This window comes from Sander vitreus, chromosome 7, assembly GCF_031162955.1.
Source record: "Sander vitreus isolate 19-12246 chromosome 7, sanVit1, whole genome shotgun sequence".
Taxonomy (NCBI): Eukaryota; Metazoa; Chordata; class Actinopteri; order Perciformes; family Percidae; genus Sander; species Sander vitreus.
The window spans coordinates 15,429,175-15,447,404 of NC_135861.1; the positions used below are offsets into that span (position 1 = coordinate 15,429,175).

General features: G+C 41.7%; 2 protein-coding genes across 4 annotated transcripts; both read right to left on the reverse strand.

The window, feature by feature from the left end:
* Nucleotides 1-593: 593 nt before the first annotated feature.
* On the reverse strand, nt 594-12,383 carry LOC144520821 (zinc finger protein 335-like). 3 transcript variants are annotated; one of them, XM_078254877.1, is made up of 28 exons: nt 12,248-12,383; nt 10,233-10,426; nt 9,807-10,083; nt 9,609-9,686; nt 8,185-9,264; nt 7,891-8,055; nt 7,611-7,775; nt 7,263-7,518; nt 6,991-7,168; nt 6,785-6,897; nt 6,661-6,679; nt 6,377-6,493; nt 5,847-5,923; nt 5,487-5,647; nt 5,180-5,403; nt 4,928-5,027; nt 4,742-4,830; nt 4,382-4,635; nt 4,100-4,214; nt 3,808-4,008; nt 3,312-3,454; nt 3,042-3,181; nt 2,794-2,891; nt 2,589-2,675; nt 2,362-2,445; nt 2,204-2,263; nt 1,971-2,076; nt 594-1,345 (listed from the first exon to the last, which is right to left on the reverse strand). In XM_078254877.1, the coding sequence occupies exons 2-28, from the start codon at nt 10,422-10,424 to the stop codon at nt 1,224-1,226; spliced, it is 4,701 nt and encodes a 1,566-aa protein (XP_078111003.1). In that variant the 5' UTR covers nt 10,425-10,426; nt 12,248-12,383; the 3' UTR covers nt 594-1,223. The 3 variants fall into 3 exon arrangements, with proteins under 3 accessions (XP_078111003.1, XP_078111001.1, XP_078111002.1); XM_078254875.1 differs by having other exon boundaries at nt 8,185-9,315; XM_078254876.1 differs by lacking the exon at nt 12,248-12,383 and having other exon boundaries at nt 8,185-9,315; nt 10,233-12,099.
* A 425-nt stretch (nt 12,384-12,808) lies between these two features.
* On the reverse strand, nt 12,809-17,538 carry mmp9 (matrix metallopeptidase 9). Its single transcript, XM_078254878.1, has 13 exons — nt 17,202-17,538; nt 16,673-16,911; nt 16,349-16,497; nt 16,116-16,244; nt 15,826-15,999; nt 15,525-15,698; nt 15,258-15,431; nt 15,002-15,157; nt 14,693-14,897; nt 14,443-14,582; nt 14,017-14,167; nt 13,650-13,753; nt 12,809-13,527 (listed from the first exon to the last, which is right to left on the reverse strand). The coding sequence occupies exons 1-13, from the start codon at nt 17,337-17,339 to the stop codon at nt 13,400-13,402; spliced, it is 2,061 nt and encodes a 686-aa protein (XP_078111004.1). The 5' UTR covers nt 17,340-17,538; the 3' UTR covers nt 12,809-13,399.
* Nucleotides 17,539-18,230: the final 692 nt, after the last annotated feature.

Sequence of the window (18,230 nt, forward strand, 5' to 3'; positions counted from 1 at the left end):
GTCCCAACTTCATTAGAAGGGCGGTTTGTATATCTGTATTTATGTAAAACAAAACGGAAAATATGAATATTTTGAAGTGAAATCAAATCAAAAGTTAACTGTTTATAATGAAGATATGCAGAGGGTGGAAACAGGAACATGATAGTATAGTATGACGCAACCTAATACAATAACCCTGCTGAATCTAATTATGTTCACATAGAGGATGTTGACTAAACAATGCTCATTTTTGAGGGAGTAGCTTGTAGTGTGCTTGTATTGGATTGCATTACATTGCTCATGTTCCTGTTGTTGCATCCTTCTTTTTTATTGCAGAAATATTGACACGTTGGAATTTCCATTAGCACATTATAATGCAATATAAAACCACAAATTACAGCCTATAGAGTTGCATCAACTCATTTCTGCCAGTAACTCCTCAACGGACACTGATTGGTTAGCTGGTAGTTCAGACGCAAACACATAACTTAAAGCCTGACAATTTGGATTTTCGTGTGATATGTGACCCTGCAATTCTCGTGGGATCTTGTGATATCACAAGAATGAAGCTGCTGTGCCAAGTAAAATATAGGTAACTTTAAGAACAAAATCCATCAGAGACAAAATCTGGACATTTATGGACACATTACAGAGTATACACAAAGTGATTTATTTGGTGTCAGCTTTCAGCTTATTAAACACTTCATATTCACCAAATCAAGATGTATCCTCCATCAGGGAACAGAAGACAAATGCAAAAAGGTATGTACATATTAATATTAAGTAAACACAATGCTGTGGCATTCTAACAATCAACATTATTATTACAGATGAAAAAGAAACACTCCCTTTTCATTTCACTCCATTCAAAAACTAAAATGTTCATTTGGATATATTTTCTAAAACATGATATAAGCCATTTACTTGTCTTTGATACCTTGCAAATTGGAAGAAGTTGAGGCATGTAAACACAAATCAATTTTTACAATTACAGAACAGACCAACCTTGCTAAACTAACTCTTAAATGCACAGCCCCTATGATTAAGTTAGAAGCAGTGGGTGCAATAATTTCAATTTACAAAGAGTTGTTAATCCTAGTAAACAGTGCAACTGCCCCCGAGTAGATGATAGCGTGGAGGAGATAATATTTTAGTTCACAGCCAGCTGAATGCATAAATAAGTTGAGGTCACTGTACTTGTCAGCTCATAGTGGTTTGTGGTGGGTTGTATCCGGTTTAGCTGTCTATTCGTCTGTGAAAGTAATGACATCGTAGTGGATGCCTTGCTGCTGCAGCTGCTCCAGCTGTTCAGGTGTAGCTTCAGTGTAGACTGTCTGGGTCTGCGCCATGGCTGCGTCAGCTACAGCTACAAGAACAAAGATTGTCCGCTTAGTTTGATTTGTTTTCAGGGTGCTGTAGTTCGTTCATCATAATAGTTATTATCAAGCTCAAATTATTCATAATGGATACGATTATAAACTAGTCAACCACACAGGTGGTTTGGTACGTTTTAGTACGTTATCTATAGATAATGCATGTTCACCATTTTTTAAGCATCTAGACCTTAGTCGTTGTTGCCTCCTTGATGGTGTGTTCAAGAGAGCACGGGCAACAGGGTTTTTAAAAAAAAATAATAATAATAAATCACATTAAAATAGCAAATGAATGAAATGCGATTTGGCATCTGACTCAAATGTGCATCAAAGACCATGAGTATTTTCAAAATGGTCCCTGCTTCCAACTACATTAGAATGCTATAATGACGCTTGACAAAAAACTAAATTATCAGTTTAGTTGAAATGAAGAATAAAATCTCCACAAGCTTATTTTTATCTGATACATTTTAATATTAAAGTGAGAGGAAGTAAACAACTGAAAGGTCATGTAAGGTCATTCTTTAATGGATTTCATAAATATAAACAATCTAACAGTGTAGTGGAGGACTGAATATAAAACAATTAAAGTGCAATGTGTTCCCTAAGAGAACCAACCTGTGACAGCAGAGTGGGCAGCGGCCTCCAGATCTTCAGGATTCACCATCTGCTGCTCTGAGCTCACGGGTAGATACTGAATCTGACCGTCATGACCTACAGCAATCTGAACACGTAAACAACATGGAGCAATGAGCTTGTGTCAAAACAAAAACCTCTCACTGCAGAGCATTAAAGGTTATCTACCTCGCTTTGTCAAGCTCAATCTATAGAGTGATCAACATGTGCCTCACCTGTTGCTCCTGCAGAAAGGTCCCGTCATGCTCATACTGAATGATCTGTCCATCTGACATCTGAGGAACAGAAGAGCAGTTAGAACCAGACATTATCACCTTAAAACACTGCATGAATCCATCAGTTATGGTGACTTCTTATGAGGGTATACAATGACCTGTATGTGGTTGCCATCAGCTACTACTACATACTCCTGAGGGATCAAGTGCTGCACGCCATCCTGCGAGATGATATACTGAACCTGAAATAGGACAAATGAGTTGAGATGAAAGCTATAGAATATCATAAGGGCTGTGTTATTAATCTATCTATCTATCTATCTATCTATCTATATATATTTATTTCAGATATTCCATTATGGTCATGGTAGATTCTGGCCCTTACCTCAGTCACCTGGTTCTCTCCTGTCATCAGGTGCTGAACCGTCTGTCCATCTATGGTGGTTATCTGCTGGATGTATGTGCCCTCCTCCTGATGTACACGTTAATGCACTTGGTTATAAAACACAGAGTGGCTATACAAAAAATAATTTATTTAAGAAAATTAGGTTAAGTTACAAGTATGTCCAGTATAGTGAGAACGCTGGTACCTGGTCTGATAGAGCCTGTTCTTGAGCTACAATGATGTGCTCCTGTCCCAGGGCCTGCAACCGCTCTGGAGTAATCACTGTCTGATGTGCCTGCAGCGCTGTTAGAGACACAGACACACAGAGACAGACACACACAAAGTTTGATTGATTTTTGTGATTTTGTTTTGCATCTGTTTATAACCTATAAACCAGTTTGAACCCTAATACCTGGTATAATATATTCATTTTCATTTGTTTCTGTTTCTTACACTGTAGTGTGGCCAGGGCCTCCTCATCACTGTTCACTATGATGGTTTGCTGAGATGTGGCGGTACGGCTCTTGCGAGCGGAATGATCCTGATTGTGGAGCCGCTCCATATGAAACTTCAGATGGCCATTACGGTTAAACCTGAGATATTGGGCAAAAACACATCAACATTGGTAGCTGGTCAAATGCATACAGATATGTTGCATACAAGTTTCTAATATTAGAATACAAATACAACTTTTGTGACAATTTAAGTTAGTTCCGCTCCCACCTTTGTCCACAAAGTTTGCAAGAGAACGGTTTCTCATTGGTGTGTGTCATCATGTGTCGGCGCAGGTCTTTTTTGTTCTTGGAGGCAAAGCTACAGTTTGGACACTTGTGAGGGCGTAGGTAGGAATGCTGCTCCATGTGAGTCTAAAATAAATAGGAGATCAATAACATTCAGAAAGAGGTCAGAAGAGGTGTTCAAGACATAAATGCTTTTAAAATGACAGAAATGCCTTAAGATACATAAACATGTTTTTTAACACATTATATATAAGGGTGGAATGCTGCTGTGCTGTCTTTCATACTGTTAACACTTTATTGGATGAGCTGTTGAATATTCACGAGTATCATTACTGACCACTGTGGAAATCTCAATGGAAGGCTCAATTTATGGAAGCCCATGACTTTAGATGGTAATTACTGTCGGTGCCTTTTCAATGAAAACAAATGTGTTTTGATAAGGTATATAAAAAAAAGTTGCACAATTTAGAGCGACTCACCTTGACCTCGAGCCAGGAGGTGGATGTGAAATCACAATCAGGACACTTAAAGGTGTTGGGGTCCAGGTGCGCCCTCTTGTGGTTCTCCATGTCAGAGCGTCCGTGAAAAGACTCCATGCATATTCGGCAGGAAAACCTCTTGGTGCTCAGACCACCGGGAGAGCTCGCAGCAGAGGGAGAGGCTGGAGCTTCGCTGCTCAGCTGACAGGAAACAAACCACACAGTCAGAGAGGAGGGATACGCAGTGTAGACAGGTCTTTACATGCCAAAACAACCGATTTCTTGCAGTTACCTCCACCTGTTGCAGAACACCATCAGCCAGTGCTGAAGTAAGGTAGTACTTGTCACTTTTCAGGCTCTCTGACCCGGAGACTTCTACAGCCTGAGAAGGACTGCTCTCATCGTTACTGCAAAGACCACATTATGGATTGTTGAGAGATCATAAAGGTGATCAATAAGTCCTACATTCAATCTCATAATAATAATAATAATAACTTGTCATGTCACTGTGTTTTCCAGTCTAACAAGATCTGTTCCACTTAATCAGAGAAAATCAAACTGTGTGTTATGTTACCTGTATCCAGAGCTGTGGATCTCTTCAGCCGCCTGTTCGACCACACTGAAGTCCCCCCCGCCCTCGTAGGCTTCGATGGCGATCTGGGTGAGCTCTCCCGTTTCAGAAGTGGCTGCCTCGAAGGCCTCTTGTAGCACCGTCTCACCGTTCTCAGAAACGTGGAAGGTCACAACCTTTTGTGCCTGGCCCGGTGCTGTGGTCACCGTACTCCACGTGCCCTTTTCCAAAGCTTTGCCTTCTGACAGCACCGCCACCTGAGGAGCACAATCAGTCCATTTTTACACCATTTTCAAAATGCAAGCATTCCACATACCGCCCACTAATGTAAAGTGGCGTTTTTTGATGAGCCGTTGCACCAACCTGTAAGGCGTTTCCAACCAATTCCCGGGCATTGCTCATGTTCAGCAGCAGGTCAAGGGCATTCTGGGCGGATTGATCACTGGATTCAGCTGAGGAGCGCATAGTGAAAAAGTCAGCATTTGTCCTTAGGGTGACACACATCACCAGAAATACTATAAATGTCTCCTGAAAGATAAAAGGACTGACCTTGTTCATAGATGATGGTGGTGTTTCCCAATGCATCCTGGGACACAGAGGCATTTTCCATTCTCTGCATGGCTTGTAGTGTTGCAGAATCCACTGCAACCTAATGAAGGGGGATAAAATAAAGTTATTATCTCCCAATTATCCCAATTTTAATAAAGGTATTATCTCCCAATACAACAAAATGTAACACATACTAAAATTTAATCCAAATTGGGCCTGAAATAAATAACAGAAAACCTCAAACAGACTTACAACAGTGTTCTGCAAATCCTGTGTGTCGTCATGTTGTTGTTGTTTGAGCTCCTCTATCTGCTGCAGGGTGAAGAAGGGTCTGCGTCGCTTCCTGACAGGCTCCTCAGGGTGAGCCACAGACCACTCGTCAAACGTTTCAGGGTGGCGACACTGCACATGTAGGCGCAAGTTCTTCCTGTGCTTGGTCGTGAAATGACACATTTCACAGGAGAAAGGTTTCTCCCCTGTAGAGGTGTTGTACAGTATTACATACATGAGACATGCTTTAGTTTAAAATAAATGATAAATATCTTTCTGCCACACTAACCTGTGTGTTTGATGGCCAGATGGGAGACCAGAAACTCCTCTTTAGAAGTAGAGTATTTACAGTAGTCACACTTGAAGGGCCGATCGTTGGTGTGGGACAGCTGATGGTTGAGCAGCAGCTTCTTGTTGTCACAAGTGTAATCGCAAAATTCACACTTGAACCTGGCACATGCATATCCACGAGTTATTCATTGTGATGATATCATCATTACCAACATCAGACAACAAATAACAGATATTGATTCATTAAGGCATATTCTAGCCCACATTGCTGATCACACAATTCCGTTTCATCCATGTTTTTGAAATACAGACTGATACATGAAATAAAAGAGATGGAATGAAAGTTGCCACTACTGACTTGCTGTCTCCAAGACTCTGGATGTGGGTCAGTAGGTGCATTTTGAATGTGTACCGTTTCTTGAAGGATTTTCCACACTGCAAAGACAGAAAGGCATCTTCAACGAGAGTTTTGGAGAACTTTGGAGTAGATAAAAAAAAAAAGGTCCATAGAATTATGAGTGCACTCACTTTCCTGTAAGGATTGTCACAGCTAGGTACAACATTGTTGCACAACAAAAAGGTAAATCATGCATTCAAAGAAGGAAGGGAGATAAAACAAACATCTTACGGGAGTAAGATGCCCCAAAATCATTATAACTATTGACCTTTTCAAGAATATCTTTGATAGGAAATCCTGAATTGGTTACTGGTGTCCAAGCACTCTGTACACTAGAGTTAATTGTAAAAATCTACAATATACTGTAAGCTTAACAGAGAATGTATGGTGAAAACATCTCCCCTGTAGTTGCAGTGAAATGTCTCTTTTAATTGTTGGTAACCAAATAATATATTATTGTTCTATAAATGGTAAAATATTTATTATCTGACCTTATCACACATGTGTGGCTTCTCTGAGCTGTGGGTCTTCATGTGCTGGGTCAGTCTCTTTTGCATGGGGTAAACCCTGTGGCACACAGGGCAGAGGAACTCTGACACCTTTGGTACCTGCAAGCCACAAAATTGACATAAGTGGCACAAAAGAAAGCATTAACCAGCCAAAACAGAAGGTAATCTGCTACAACATTAAGACTGCATATTATTAATATTATAGCATGAGCATGCTAATTAGCATTTAACAATCATTCAAATATGGGAGACTTGAAATGTCTTACCAACTCTGTTTTTCTTCTCCTGTAGGGTGGGGAAAAAATAGTAACAATATTTAAAAACCTGCAAAACGTTCTGTAATAGGAATAATTGATTGTGTATGTGCTGCATGTTGTCTGAGTTACTTACTTCTCTTTGTTGTGGACTGCTGAGTGGCGAATGACATCTTTCTTGTAGACACTTGTGTAATCACACTTCTCACACTTGAACGGCTTGGTGCCCTCATGATTGAACATGTGTTCCTGCAAAACAGCCCACAAGACCTTCAGGACACCATGCAAACATGCACGTAAACAGAGGTTAACATGGATGTTTTGACCTGTGTTTTATCTGACCTTAAGTGAAGACCAGCGCTTACAGCGGTAGTTGCACTGGAGGCACTTGAAGAGCTCTGGGTCATTGCCTTCATGAGAGTCCACGTGGAAGCGCAAATCTTCTTGAGTGAGAAAGCGTGAGCCACAGATCCAGCAGTTGTGAGGTCTCAGGAGCGGTTTGAGGGATTTATAGTACCGACTGGAAGACAATGAAGAGAAAGATGCAATTAGCTTGCTGTAATATTATGAAATACTATGTGTAACACAACTTTATTTCAGAATGCGATACTTACTTTCGATTTATATACTTCCTATACTTCTTCCGAAGAAAACGCTTGGAGGGTCGGCCGCGTTTCCTCTGGAAGAACTCCTCTGGCTGCGTGTTGGATGAAGGGTCTTTGTTCTCAGAGTCTGATTGGCTTATTGATGCCTCAGCTGTGTCTCCATCGGTCACCATAGCAGGACCATTGTTTAGCCCAGAAGAGCTGGCCTCTTCAGGTGCACTAGCATCTGCACTAACTCTGGGCTTCTTAGCACTACTCTCTGCTTCTGTAACAAACCAGTGCAATAGAAGAATGTGTAGGCTCCTATTTGCAGCAATAGGCGGTTTTAGCTTTACTCTGTCAAAACTGAAAACCAACCTTTGCTGTTGTAGCCTTCTTCTAAAAGGCTGTACTTTCTCGGACGACCAACCTTACGTCGAGGACGCCCTTGAGAGGAGGAAGAGATAGGAGGAGTGCGCTTCTTCATAATGGCAGGTGGTCTTCCTTTGAGGTCCTCATCTGCAGGGTTGTAGTCACTATCCTCTAGGAATAAACACAGGAGCAGGGAGAGGAATAAATTATTCTTATCTCTTTGACAAATACACAAAACCTGAATGTTTGGTTGCTTGGGGGTTTAATGAAAATCGTCCTCACTGACCTTCAGCATCATCAATAGCACCAGCATCAACAATATCATCCTCCTCTTCTTCTGCTTGTTGGGGCTGAGCAGCCTTCGCCTTTGCTTTCTCCCTCTCTGCCTGACGACGGGCAAACGTCTCACTTTTAGGAGGCCGTCCACGTTTACGCTTCTTTGACATGTCCCCTGTAAACCAGACATTATACCACAAAAAATGGTATTCAAATTTAAACAAACAATCTGAGAAAAAAAATATCTAAACTTACAGTGAAATTGATATGTCTTTGTGATACATAATCAACCATACAACCTTACCTGCAGATTTGAAGTGTTTGTCTCTCATGTGGTTAATGAGTGTGTCTTTGGAGGCACTCTTGTATGGACACATCTTACACTTGAACTGCTGTACAATCACTACTTCCATCATCTCCTCCAACTCCGCCAGGTTTGGTGGTCTGTGTCCGGAGCCTTCTGCCACTGTTGATGTCTCAATCTCCCTGACCAGCCCAGCTTCACCCTGAGGCCCCTGGGAGCCCTGGGGCTCCTCCTGGCTGGGTGAGCACTGTTGGGCCAGCTCAGGCTCTGGATTGGAGGTGTATGTCCCACTGCTGCTGATGTAGGGCCCAGACTGGCTCTCGCTGCACTCCAATGCCTCAGGAAGCCCATCTAAACCCGCCGTGTCTGCCAGAGGGTGGTCTGATGAGGAGCTGTCATCGGCATAGAGAGAGGCCTCAGGGCCATTGCTGCTTTCCATGTAACAGGAGTGCTGGGGCTGCTGTTGGGAGTGCTGCGGTTGGTCTGGATCCTGGTTCCGCTCGTCATCTTCATCATTGTCCCTCGCTTGATACTGAGAACAACCTGGTTGCTCAGAGTCTGCAGCTGCAACACACTGCCCCCCATACTCGGCCCCATACTGCCGACTTGACTGGGTCCGGTGGTCTGCACTACTGTCAATGTAACTGCGGGAATGATGCGGTTGCTCTTCATCGTCAACCGCACACTCCAGATACCCAGCACTGCACTCCACCACATAGTGACTTCGGCTGCGAGGGTTTGAATCAGCCCCACTGCATTCCACATATCCAGGCAGGTCCTGGTCACTATTATGCCCGCTGTAGTCAGGAAAACCTGACTGGGAGCGTGTCTGATCAGGTTCCTCGCCTGAACATTCCACATAGGAAGATGAAGATTCCCCTGTCTGGTCTGGACCATCTGCACTGCAGTCCATATACTGGGAGGGGTGGGAGTGCTGGGGCTGGTCAGGCTGACTGCTGCTGTCCTCTGGGTAACCTGAGTGACCAGGCCGATCGTCGGGCTGGTCAGGATCAAGGTTGCCCTGCAGGTCTCCCTGGTCCAGACAGGTGGACGTGGGGCCTTCTGCAAGAGCTTCTATGGCTATACGATCAGAGAGGGCCGAAGATGACATTTGGGCTACCATAGGAGCTCCTATAGCATACAAAAGGATTCCCATAATGTGTGTTATCAACTAAAGTGGATTTAAATTACTTAAATAAAAACTAGTAAGAGAACTAGAATAAACTTGGTTCATTACACGTTGACATGGAAAGGCTAAATCATGTAACTGCTCTATAAATAAATGCTGTCTGAGTAACATCCCACCAGAGTATTCAGTAAATTGTTTTCTTATGTAAACATGGTGATCATTTTCTCATAAACTTTAAAAAGGTTTTGAAATGAGCTGATAATTAATGAGTTAACAGTAACAATAGCACACTTACCGTCATCTGGTCCTTGTAATATAAGATACTGGGTTGTTTCTGCACCTCCATCTTCTGCACTGGTCACAGCTATGCAACCTAACAGAAGAACAGTAGACAGATTCAGATATCTGCTACTTTATGGTAAACTAATCCAACTGTCACCTTAAAGCTGCTCAGCCTATGATATAACGGAAAGTGGAGTGTCAGTTAAAATACCATTCATAATGTCAGGGCCGATGGTGGACTCTATGATCTTGTCAATGGCAGACCCGAGGTCTGACGAGGTAGAAGCAGTTGAGTCAGAAACCATCATGGCTCCTTCAGATGCTGCGCTGGAATGGACCCGCACTTGGGCTGACTCAGAGACCAGCACTGACTGAGTCACTGTGGAGACGCTGGACACACTGGTGGACTGGGCCACTGAGGAGGAGTCTGGGAGGTGGACTGATGAAACTCTGACGTCTGTACTGGAGCTAGTTTCTGGGATGAACACCTTGGCAGGGAGGGGCAAAAAACATGATTGCGATATCTATAAACGTTTATGACACAAGCCTAATTACTATATCTGGTTTTGTTGCATTTAGTATATGGCTGTTTTCTACCACACAAAATAAAAAATAAAAATATTATCAAAAAGCTTACCACAAGTCCCTCTGAGCTCTGTCCCACATGGCAGTCAGACTCTGGGGCCTGTGCATGAGAGGCAGCAGTATCAGTGCTGTCTGCAGACATGGCCTCTGATGACTCCATACCCATGCCGCTTTCAGATGGTTCCTCCATCCCTGAGGGACCTGCATCACTGCTGCTTTCCACCTCATTTTCCTCCGAATCCATGACTATCCACAAGAAATAAACAAGCTCAATATATAGTTATTGGTTCCTTGACATAGAAAAGCTCTGTTTGTCATTAGTTTAAGTGTTTGCACAACTTAAGATATTTTATACTCCCAGCTACTTTGTCACTAGATAAACAGTAATTATTATTATCTTTATTGTTACTATAATTGCAACTGTTCATCGTACACCGGCACCGTCAGACATCCGCCCACCAAGAGCCTGGGTCTGTCCGAGGTTTCTCCCTAAAAGGAAGTTTTTCCTCGCTACTGCTGCACTAAATGCATGCTCTTGGGGGAATTATTGGAATTGTTGGGTCTTCGTAAATTATAGAGTGTGGTCTAGACCTACTCTATCTGTAAAGTGTCTTGATATAACTCGTATATGATTATCTTATATGTTATGATTTGATACTATAAATAAAATTGAAATAATTAAAGTAGGAAATTACTTTTAAAAAAAATACTCAGAGCTTTGAGACCCGCAGACATCCTGGACAGAATGACTGTACTTTGTCATCTTTTTAAACTGTGAGGAACTAAGGATGTATAATGTTGGAAAAGGCAACTCAAGTAATCAATTTTTAATCAAAAATAATATTCTCTTTCTTAAGTTATTGTATGTTGCCTAGCTGTCATTAACCCTTAGATGGGCAACCAACTGGAAATGAACTGCAGTTTTTTGTGGTGGTTTTTTTTCACTTTGTATTTTGTATAGTTTACACGTAGCGTGTCCTTATGAATGGATTTTGATACCAATGATGTATTTGTAGGAATGTAAATGCATTGATACCAAATACAGTGCACATGGAAACAAAGTTAAAATAGTTGAGCAATATTTCTACCCAAGGGTGGAAAATAACGAAAGTGCATAACACAGATACACTTGAACAAAGTTTAGAGGTTACTAACACTTCTCCTTTTCTGAAACTTTATACTTGAACTCCACCACATGGTTATTTTGTGATACTATTATGTACAGTATTTCTGGACTTAATGCATGTGTTTTGCCCCTGAATATTTTTTAAATGGCCATTTCCTACATTCATTTCAATAAAGGATATTAAGTTCGTTATTCATCACTTTGTGATAAGTGTAACGTTACCGAACAGTGTTTATTTTTCGGAAAACTAAGGACCGACTCCTCCAGCAGTAACAGTAGCATTTACCTAAGCTAACGTTCATGCCTTTAATGACATGTCTGTCTGCATTAGTTAGCTACTAGCTATGTGAAGAGTTTGTTTTCACTTAAGGACGTCAAGGTTGGTGTGAAATAAAGGTCTATTCTGGGGGTGAACAGTTCACAATTTGACTGGTCGAGTGTGACTATACTTGTAAAATGTCATCAGCCCTGAACAGCAGTAAAGCTGAAACTTGATGTCAACGGGAGCCAACGTTAGCTAACGACGAACCAGAACAGCTAGCGCTAGCTTTTAGCTGGCTAACAAGCATTGTTGTCAGTTTCGTATCTTGTTCGATGGATCTGCAAAACAGATATAACCGTTTCCCAATTATAGTTTGAGTGGTTGAATAAGGTAACGCTATTTAATGAACATGTCACTGATCTAACTAAGTCGTCATATCGGGTGAAACAACGTTCAACACAGAGTGTTAGCTATTTTAAACGGGCCCAGCTGCCCTTCGTCCTGCCTGCTCCGCGTCGCCATTTCACACCAGACAACCCCGTTTTACACTCAGGCATTCTGAGCGCTCTACTGGGGACCTCGAGGGCCTCAGCTGCGGCAGACCGTCCAAATGCTCTCCCTGAAGGAAATTAAAATATTTTCCTTCTCCGGCACTAGAATCTCCACGCTTTTTTCTTACCGTGTATTTTCGAGTAGAAAGGTGTCCTCTAGTGTAGATGCGCTAAATAGAACAGAGATTAGTAACCGATAATTGTTGCTTCATTCTAGTCGGGCGCCATGAGACTCTCCTTGCTTCCTGTCCGTGCAACCGGATCTTATTTATTATTTTTGTTGAAAACTATCTTGTTGTTTAAGCAAACATTGACATATTTACCAATTATACCAATTTGTGTTTACTGATAGATTAGTCGTTATATGTTTACGATATTTGGTAAATGTGATGTTTATAATCGCTTGGTGGACTAGTGTTTTTAGAGGAAGGCATATTACGGATGCGGAGTAATATTCATTCACATAGGGCCGTTGTTTCAGGAGACAGAAGAAAGTAATACAATTACATTTCTATAGTTGTGGTTTATACATGTTTTTGCTGTTGTGGGAACGTGGATTCAAATGTCGAATAATATAGCGTGTGAGCATAGTGTTGTCAGATAATCCATATGTAGCCGGTTACTTTATTAACTCAGGTAGTCAGTTAATAAAGTGTTTTGGTGAACGATTGAGACAGCTGACAGTGGGATGTAGTTCTCACAGAATGTTTATTGCATTAACGTTAAAAGTACAAACTTTAATACAAAACATATCAGTCTTCCAGTGCAAGTAACTGGCTTTGAAGCCATTTTCAGAAATACACACATATAATTATACAAAACAAAAAAGCTTAAGGATGCAAAAATAATATTAGATATTGCTATAAATACCAAAATAATCTAATACTGTAAAGTGTCTGAACCTGTCAGACCTTAAGAAGTTATGTAGCAAATCTGAAATCCAGATAGCTTTTGATAATATTTTAGTCATGGTTATGGGTCTCAAATGTTAGACCATAACCAAGCAGTTCACAGACTGAGGGCAAGGAAGTGCCTAAGATCACAACTTGGTTTGCTTTCCTTTGTGCCTTTGAGTTATTTTTAGGCCAATGTTGTATGTTATAGAATTAGCCAAGGTCAATGATGGCGAATTATTCACATCCCAGAAAGCACACACATCATACAACAGACACTATACATAAATACTGCTTCACATTCTCCCTGACACCTGCACAGGAGTGAGAAGTAGGTTCTACCACATTAAAGACAATTTCCCAGCTCATCCCAGTTTGTTCATCTCCTCAGTAGTAGTTAGGGCCTGTAGCATCTGTGCACTTGAGGAGGTCATATTTCACATAGCCAACACGATCCACCTGCCTGCGGGAGTTCATACGCCAGTAGAAGCTGTCCCGGCAGAAGTAGAAGTGACCTAAAGCAGAAATATTTCAATTTGAATCACTAGAATGCAAAATGAGGATTCTTATATGCCACAATCTACTGTAACATGCTAATTTTGTTTATTGAGCTCAGTAGATACATATTTGAAATTACCTTTGTACTGGAACACATCATGAGCATCACTGGGGACACCACCAAAGACCACATCTGTGTATCTGGGGTACCCTTGGTCGATTTTCTGGGCCTTCACATCAAGCCTGTGTTGATCATAGCAGAGAATGTCATTAAAATGGCAAAAACAATCTGTTGTCTTAAATCACAAACTTTGGTTATGTTGTAAAAAATAAAAATAATAATAAACTTATTTCAACAGTTGACTGGAAAAGCAAAGGGGAGGTGGGGTTTAACTGGCTTGGTCAAAACTAATAATGCTCAAAGAAGAGCAGATGGGGTTGAATTTGAGCTCAAAATCTTCCAGTGACAAACATGCTTCCCAATTTTCAATCCAATTTTAACTGACCTCCAGTAGTTCTCCCCACTGAAGAGCAGCACTTTGTCATTCCCCCTCTGCAGTGCTCCCTCCACTTTCTGAATGCTGTCGGGGAGACCGAGCTTCTCAATGCTTCGGGGTCCCAGAACACTCTGCCCTGTGTACACCCAGAATCGGGTCCCTATAGAAAGAAAATGATCATTAGAAAAAAATGTTTTTGCACTTTTGTGTTGTCTTCCCGTCAACCTTGAAAAAAACAGGTTTTTCGACAGTTTGTTTTTGCTTTTTCCAACATTTTAAATTGTTACATTTTTCTTCTACACATTTTCAGCGCTTATTTCTACGTCCCATATTTTCTGATATAAAACAAAAATTTAAAACGGGTCAATGTGACCCAAAGTCAACACAAGGGTTAAGTGTTAGAGGTCCCTTATACACAGTATAAAGTTTTATTACCTGAGAAGAAGTACAATTTCTTGTTCAGAATGTTCTCGAATGCAGAGTCAATGACTGCTGGGAGAGCGGGCCACCTCTCAGAAACAGAAAACGGTCCCTTGACCTGTTCATCGCTTCCACTGGACAGCTTCCAGAAATGTCTGTCGATCAACACATGCAATTAGCACATCACTACTGCCGTTTTCTGTTCATGTTGCTGTTTTTACTTATGGAGCGGTGTATGCAAAGAAGAAGAGACTGATTGGCTTACCCATCCTTGAAGAAATGTAGTTCTCCCTCAATCACAGTGATGGTGTCGAATTTGGTCAACTTGCAGGCATCTTTGGTCGGATCCACAGGTCGTGTGGTGGTAGTGGTGGTGGGTTCTGTAGCGTCACTCTCATCAGGGTCTGGATAAGGGGTAGTGGTTGGGGTGTAGGGCTGAGGAGGGGTGGGATCAGGGCCTGTTTTGCGTCCTAAAAAAAGAAAATTGTGGTGGTTGAGAGAAAGTGTTGAGGAGTTGGAAATTGTAACATTTTGATGTGATTTTGCATGATAACACAGTTTGTCATGACCTTACCATAGAGATATTGAATGCCTTTAATGTCGTCTTCATGCAGGGAGAAGTCTTTCACATAGCTGTACATGGGGTACATGAGAGCGTCTCTTATGTTGGAGTGATCCAGGCCAAGGGCATGTCCAAACTCATGGGCTGCCACCAGGAAGAGACTGTAACCTGGAGCACATACAGTAAAGAATATTAATGAATGGCACAGGCAAATACATATAGCATTTTATCTACTCTACTTTCTCTTTCTTATATTCATGTAACTCACCCTGGTCAGGACAAAAGCCCCATTTCTTGTCGTCATCATAGCTGTCAGTGGTACTGCACCACAACTTGCCATCTCCTCGTCCCTCACTTGTGCAGGAGTCATACTCTTTACCCAGGAACACAAAGGGGAAGTGGCATGGCTCTCCCTCAGAATTTCCACCAATTACAGCGGTGTCTGGCCAAAGATAGACATATCAACAACAGTAAGAAAACAATCCATTGTGGCAGTACTTCACAGCCCTTATGCACTGCGGTTCCTGTCACTCACCACGACTGGGACAGAATCCATATTTCTTGTCAGTATCAAAGTTGCTTGTGGTGGCACACCAGCGGTAGCCGTCACTGCGACCCTCTGTGGTACAGCTGTCATATTCCTCCCCCAGAAAGACGAAGGGGAAGACACACTCCGCTCCGTCTGCGTTTCCTCCAAATGTGTACAGAACTGTCAGGATAAAAAATAGGGGGAACGATGAGCGGGTGAAGCGAGTCAGCATGCCTTAAAGCAATTGCCCTCATGTGGCTGACCTCTGACCTAATATTTCCCTTGCAGAATAAATTGTCAATCTTACGTTCGCTTGGGCAAAAGCCAAATTTCTTGTCTCTGCTGTAGTCAGCTGTGGTGGCACACCATGGCAGGTTGTCCGAACGCCCCTCAGTGGTACAGCTGCTGTAGGATTTGCCCTCGAAAGTGAAGGGGAAGTGGCACATGGCACCATCACCATTCCCATAGCGAGTCTTCACAGCTTAGGTGACAGAAACAAATCATACATTTAATGCAATGTATAAAGTGAACACCGGGGGGAGACAATCTCATAAAATTGTTGGTGGTGGAGTAATATCTTTTGGTATGTCTGATTACCTGGTCCTGTTCCCAGGGTCCAGTACTCATCCTCGTCGAAGTGTGCGTCACCTTGCACACCCTCACCAGGGGGATAAGCATGGGCCAGAAGACCATCCTTACCATCAAATGGGTATGGGTCTCCGTGATCTGAATAAAAGAATAGCACGTTAATCTTTGATTTTAGACTTGTGTTTAGTACAAAATTATAATACAACTATGTGACATCAAGATGAAATGACCACCGCACATACTGGCTCTTCCAAATGAAATCATGATGTCAGCCGTCCCATCAAAGAGGCGGGTAAAAGTCAGAGGGGCCACATCACTCCACACCTTGAAGGCTCTGGCAAAGGCGTCATCAATCAGAGAGATCTCCATATCTGGAGTATAGCTAAGGATCCTGTGGAGGAAAGCAGAATGAAACTCTGGTTTCAGACTTATAATTGACAATATCAGTGAAGATACTTGGTGATGTACCTCCATCAGAGATATTCTTCTATGTGGTGCCTTGCATTACAAAGCACAATCATTATAATGTCTTCAAGTCTATGAATACATTTATTCTCTCCACTTACCTGTAAGTAACATCTCGATGGTCCCATTTGAGGTCTCCGTCAAATGTTTTGTAGTTGGCCACATCAGGAACCCCGCAGCGAGGCTGCTTCATGGCATCCAGGGTGGACTTATCCAGCTCTCCAGTCTCCTCCAGCCCCATCTGCCTCTGCATCCTCTTCAAAGCCTTGGAGGTTGACACTATAGACTGGAAGCCACTGCGGTGCAGCGTGTCAATGTAGCCAAACTTCTTCAGATAACCCTGACAGGAGAACATGAGAAATCACATGATCTAATGAGTCCAGATGGATGATTATATCATATTATACCTTATGAAGTAAATTTTAGTTTGGAAAACAAATTAAATTCTATTCTAGTGTTTTTGTGACACCTGTTCTCAATGTTACACTGCTACTCGTGTAACTTACATTTTTTTCATTAACATTATGATAGAGATCTGTGTTCAGATAATTACTTCCCCGCACAGCTTGATTGCACACTGTTTTGGGAATTTCAATCCATTAAAGACGAAATGAACCATCTGCTACTTACTTCTGCCAGCTCCATATCAGTCATGTTTTTGATGATGTCTCCTGGGAAGGTGACAAAGACAGACTTGAGGGGAAGGCTCCATCCATCCTGTATGCTTACACTCAGAAATAAACACACAGCTAAAGCACAGCACCTCATGATGAGATATGCTGTAGGTTGCTTTAAAATGTAACAAAAAAAATATACACTAAGAGCCTTGCAGTGAACAAGTGCTCCGTTAGACAAAAAGGATTAAAAAGCTTCTCCGCTGACGATCAGCAGTGTTTCTCCTTCAGTGTTGGCTTTCCTCTTTTTTTTGGCTGGTGGCTCTGCTTGTCTCTGCTTTGTGCCCTTGGTTGTGGACCTTGTTTTTATGCCATGTAAAGTCTTAGTCACTTCACCTCACCCCCGCCTACTACTAACCTCAACCCTCCCACTTACATCTTGACAGACAGCATGTTGAATGGACATGGGGAATTTCCAAAATATCCATATTTAGCTTTACCTAACAGCTAGTGAGTAGTTAGCTAATTGTTTTTTTTTGTTTTTTTTTTTATATTTCAAGCTGGAGGGGGTGAGCAAAAGCAGTGGTGGATAAGACCAATTATGGCAAATTATTGTGCAGCAAAACATGCTGCCTGAAAACACACAAATTATCAACCAAATAACAAATTACTTTGAAAGCTCTTAAAGTTGCTGTTATCTTAACCCTTGTGTTGTTTTCCTGTCGACCACGCAACTTTTAGTTTTTCTGGGTCCAAATTTAAAATTCAAACTTTTTTTTAACGTTTTGGTCGTCTTTTTTGTTTTAGTCACTTTTTCCCATGTTATTGTCGTTTTTTTTCGACGTTTTTGTCACTTTTCCCAATGTTTTTGTCTCGTTAGTTCTGCACTTTTTCTTTAACGTTTTTGTTGTTTTTTCCGACGTTTATGAAGTTTTTCCCGACGTCTTTATCACTTTTTTCCAAGTTTTTTGTCACATTGTCCGATGTTTTTGAAGCTTTTTCCAGTTTTTTCAGTGTTCTTTCATAATTGTTTTTCAAATGCTAT

Bases quoted from the DNA above. Each gene is read 5' to 3' on its own strand.
- LOC144520821 (XM_078254875.1), bottom strand. From the start codon at position 10,424: ATGGATTCGGAGGAAAATGAGGTGGAAAGCAGCAGTGATGCAGGTCCC. The intron at 3,455-3,807 runs GTGAGTCGCTCT...TATTTATTTTAG, and splicing joins CCTCCTGGCTCGAGGTCAAG to ACTCACATGGAGCAGCATTC. The intron at 2,264-2,361 runs GTCATTGTATAC...TCTGTTCCTCAG, and splicing joins CTGATGGCAACCACATACAG to ATGTCAGATGGACAGATCAT.
- mmp9 (XM_078254878.1), bottom strand. From the start codon at position 17,339: ATGAGGTGCTGTGCTTTAGCTGTGTGTTTATTTCTGAGTGTAAGCATA. The intron at 15,699-15,825 runs GTAAGATTGACA...TTATCCTGACAG, and splicing joins TGGCTTTTGCCCAAGCGAAC to TTCTGTACACATTTGGAGGA. The intron at 15,158-15,257 runs GTGAGTTACATG...TATGTGCTCCAG, and splicing joins GGGCTTTTGTCCTGACCAGG to GTTACAGTCTCTTCCTGGTG.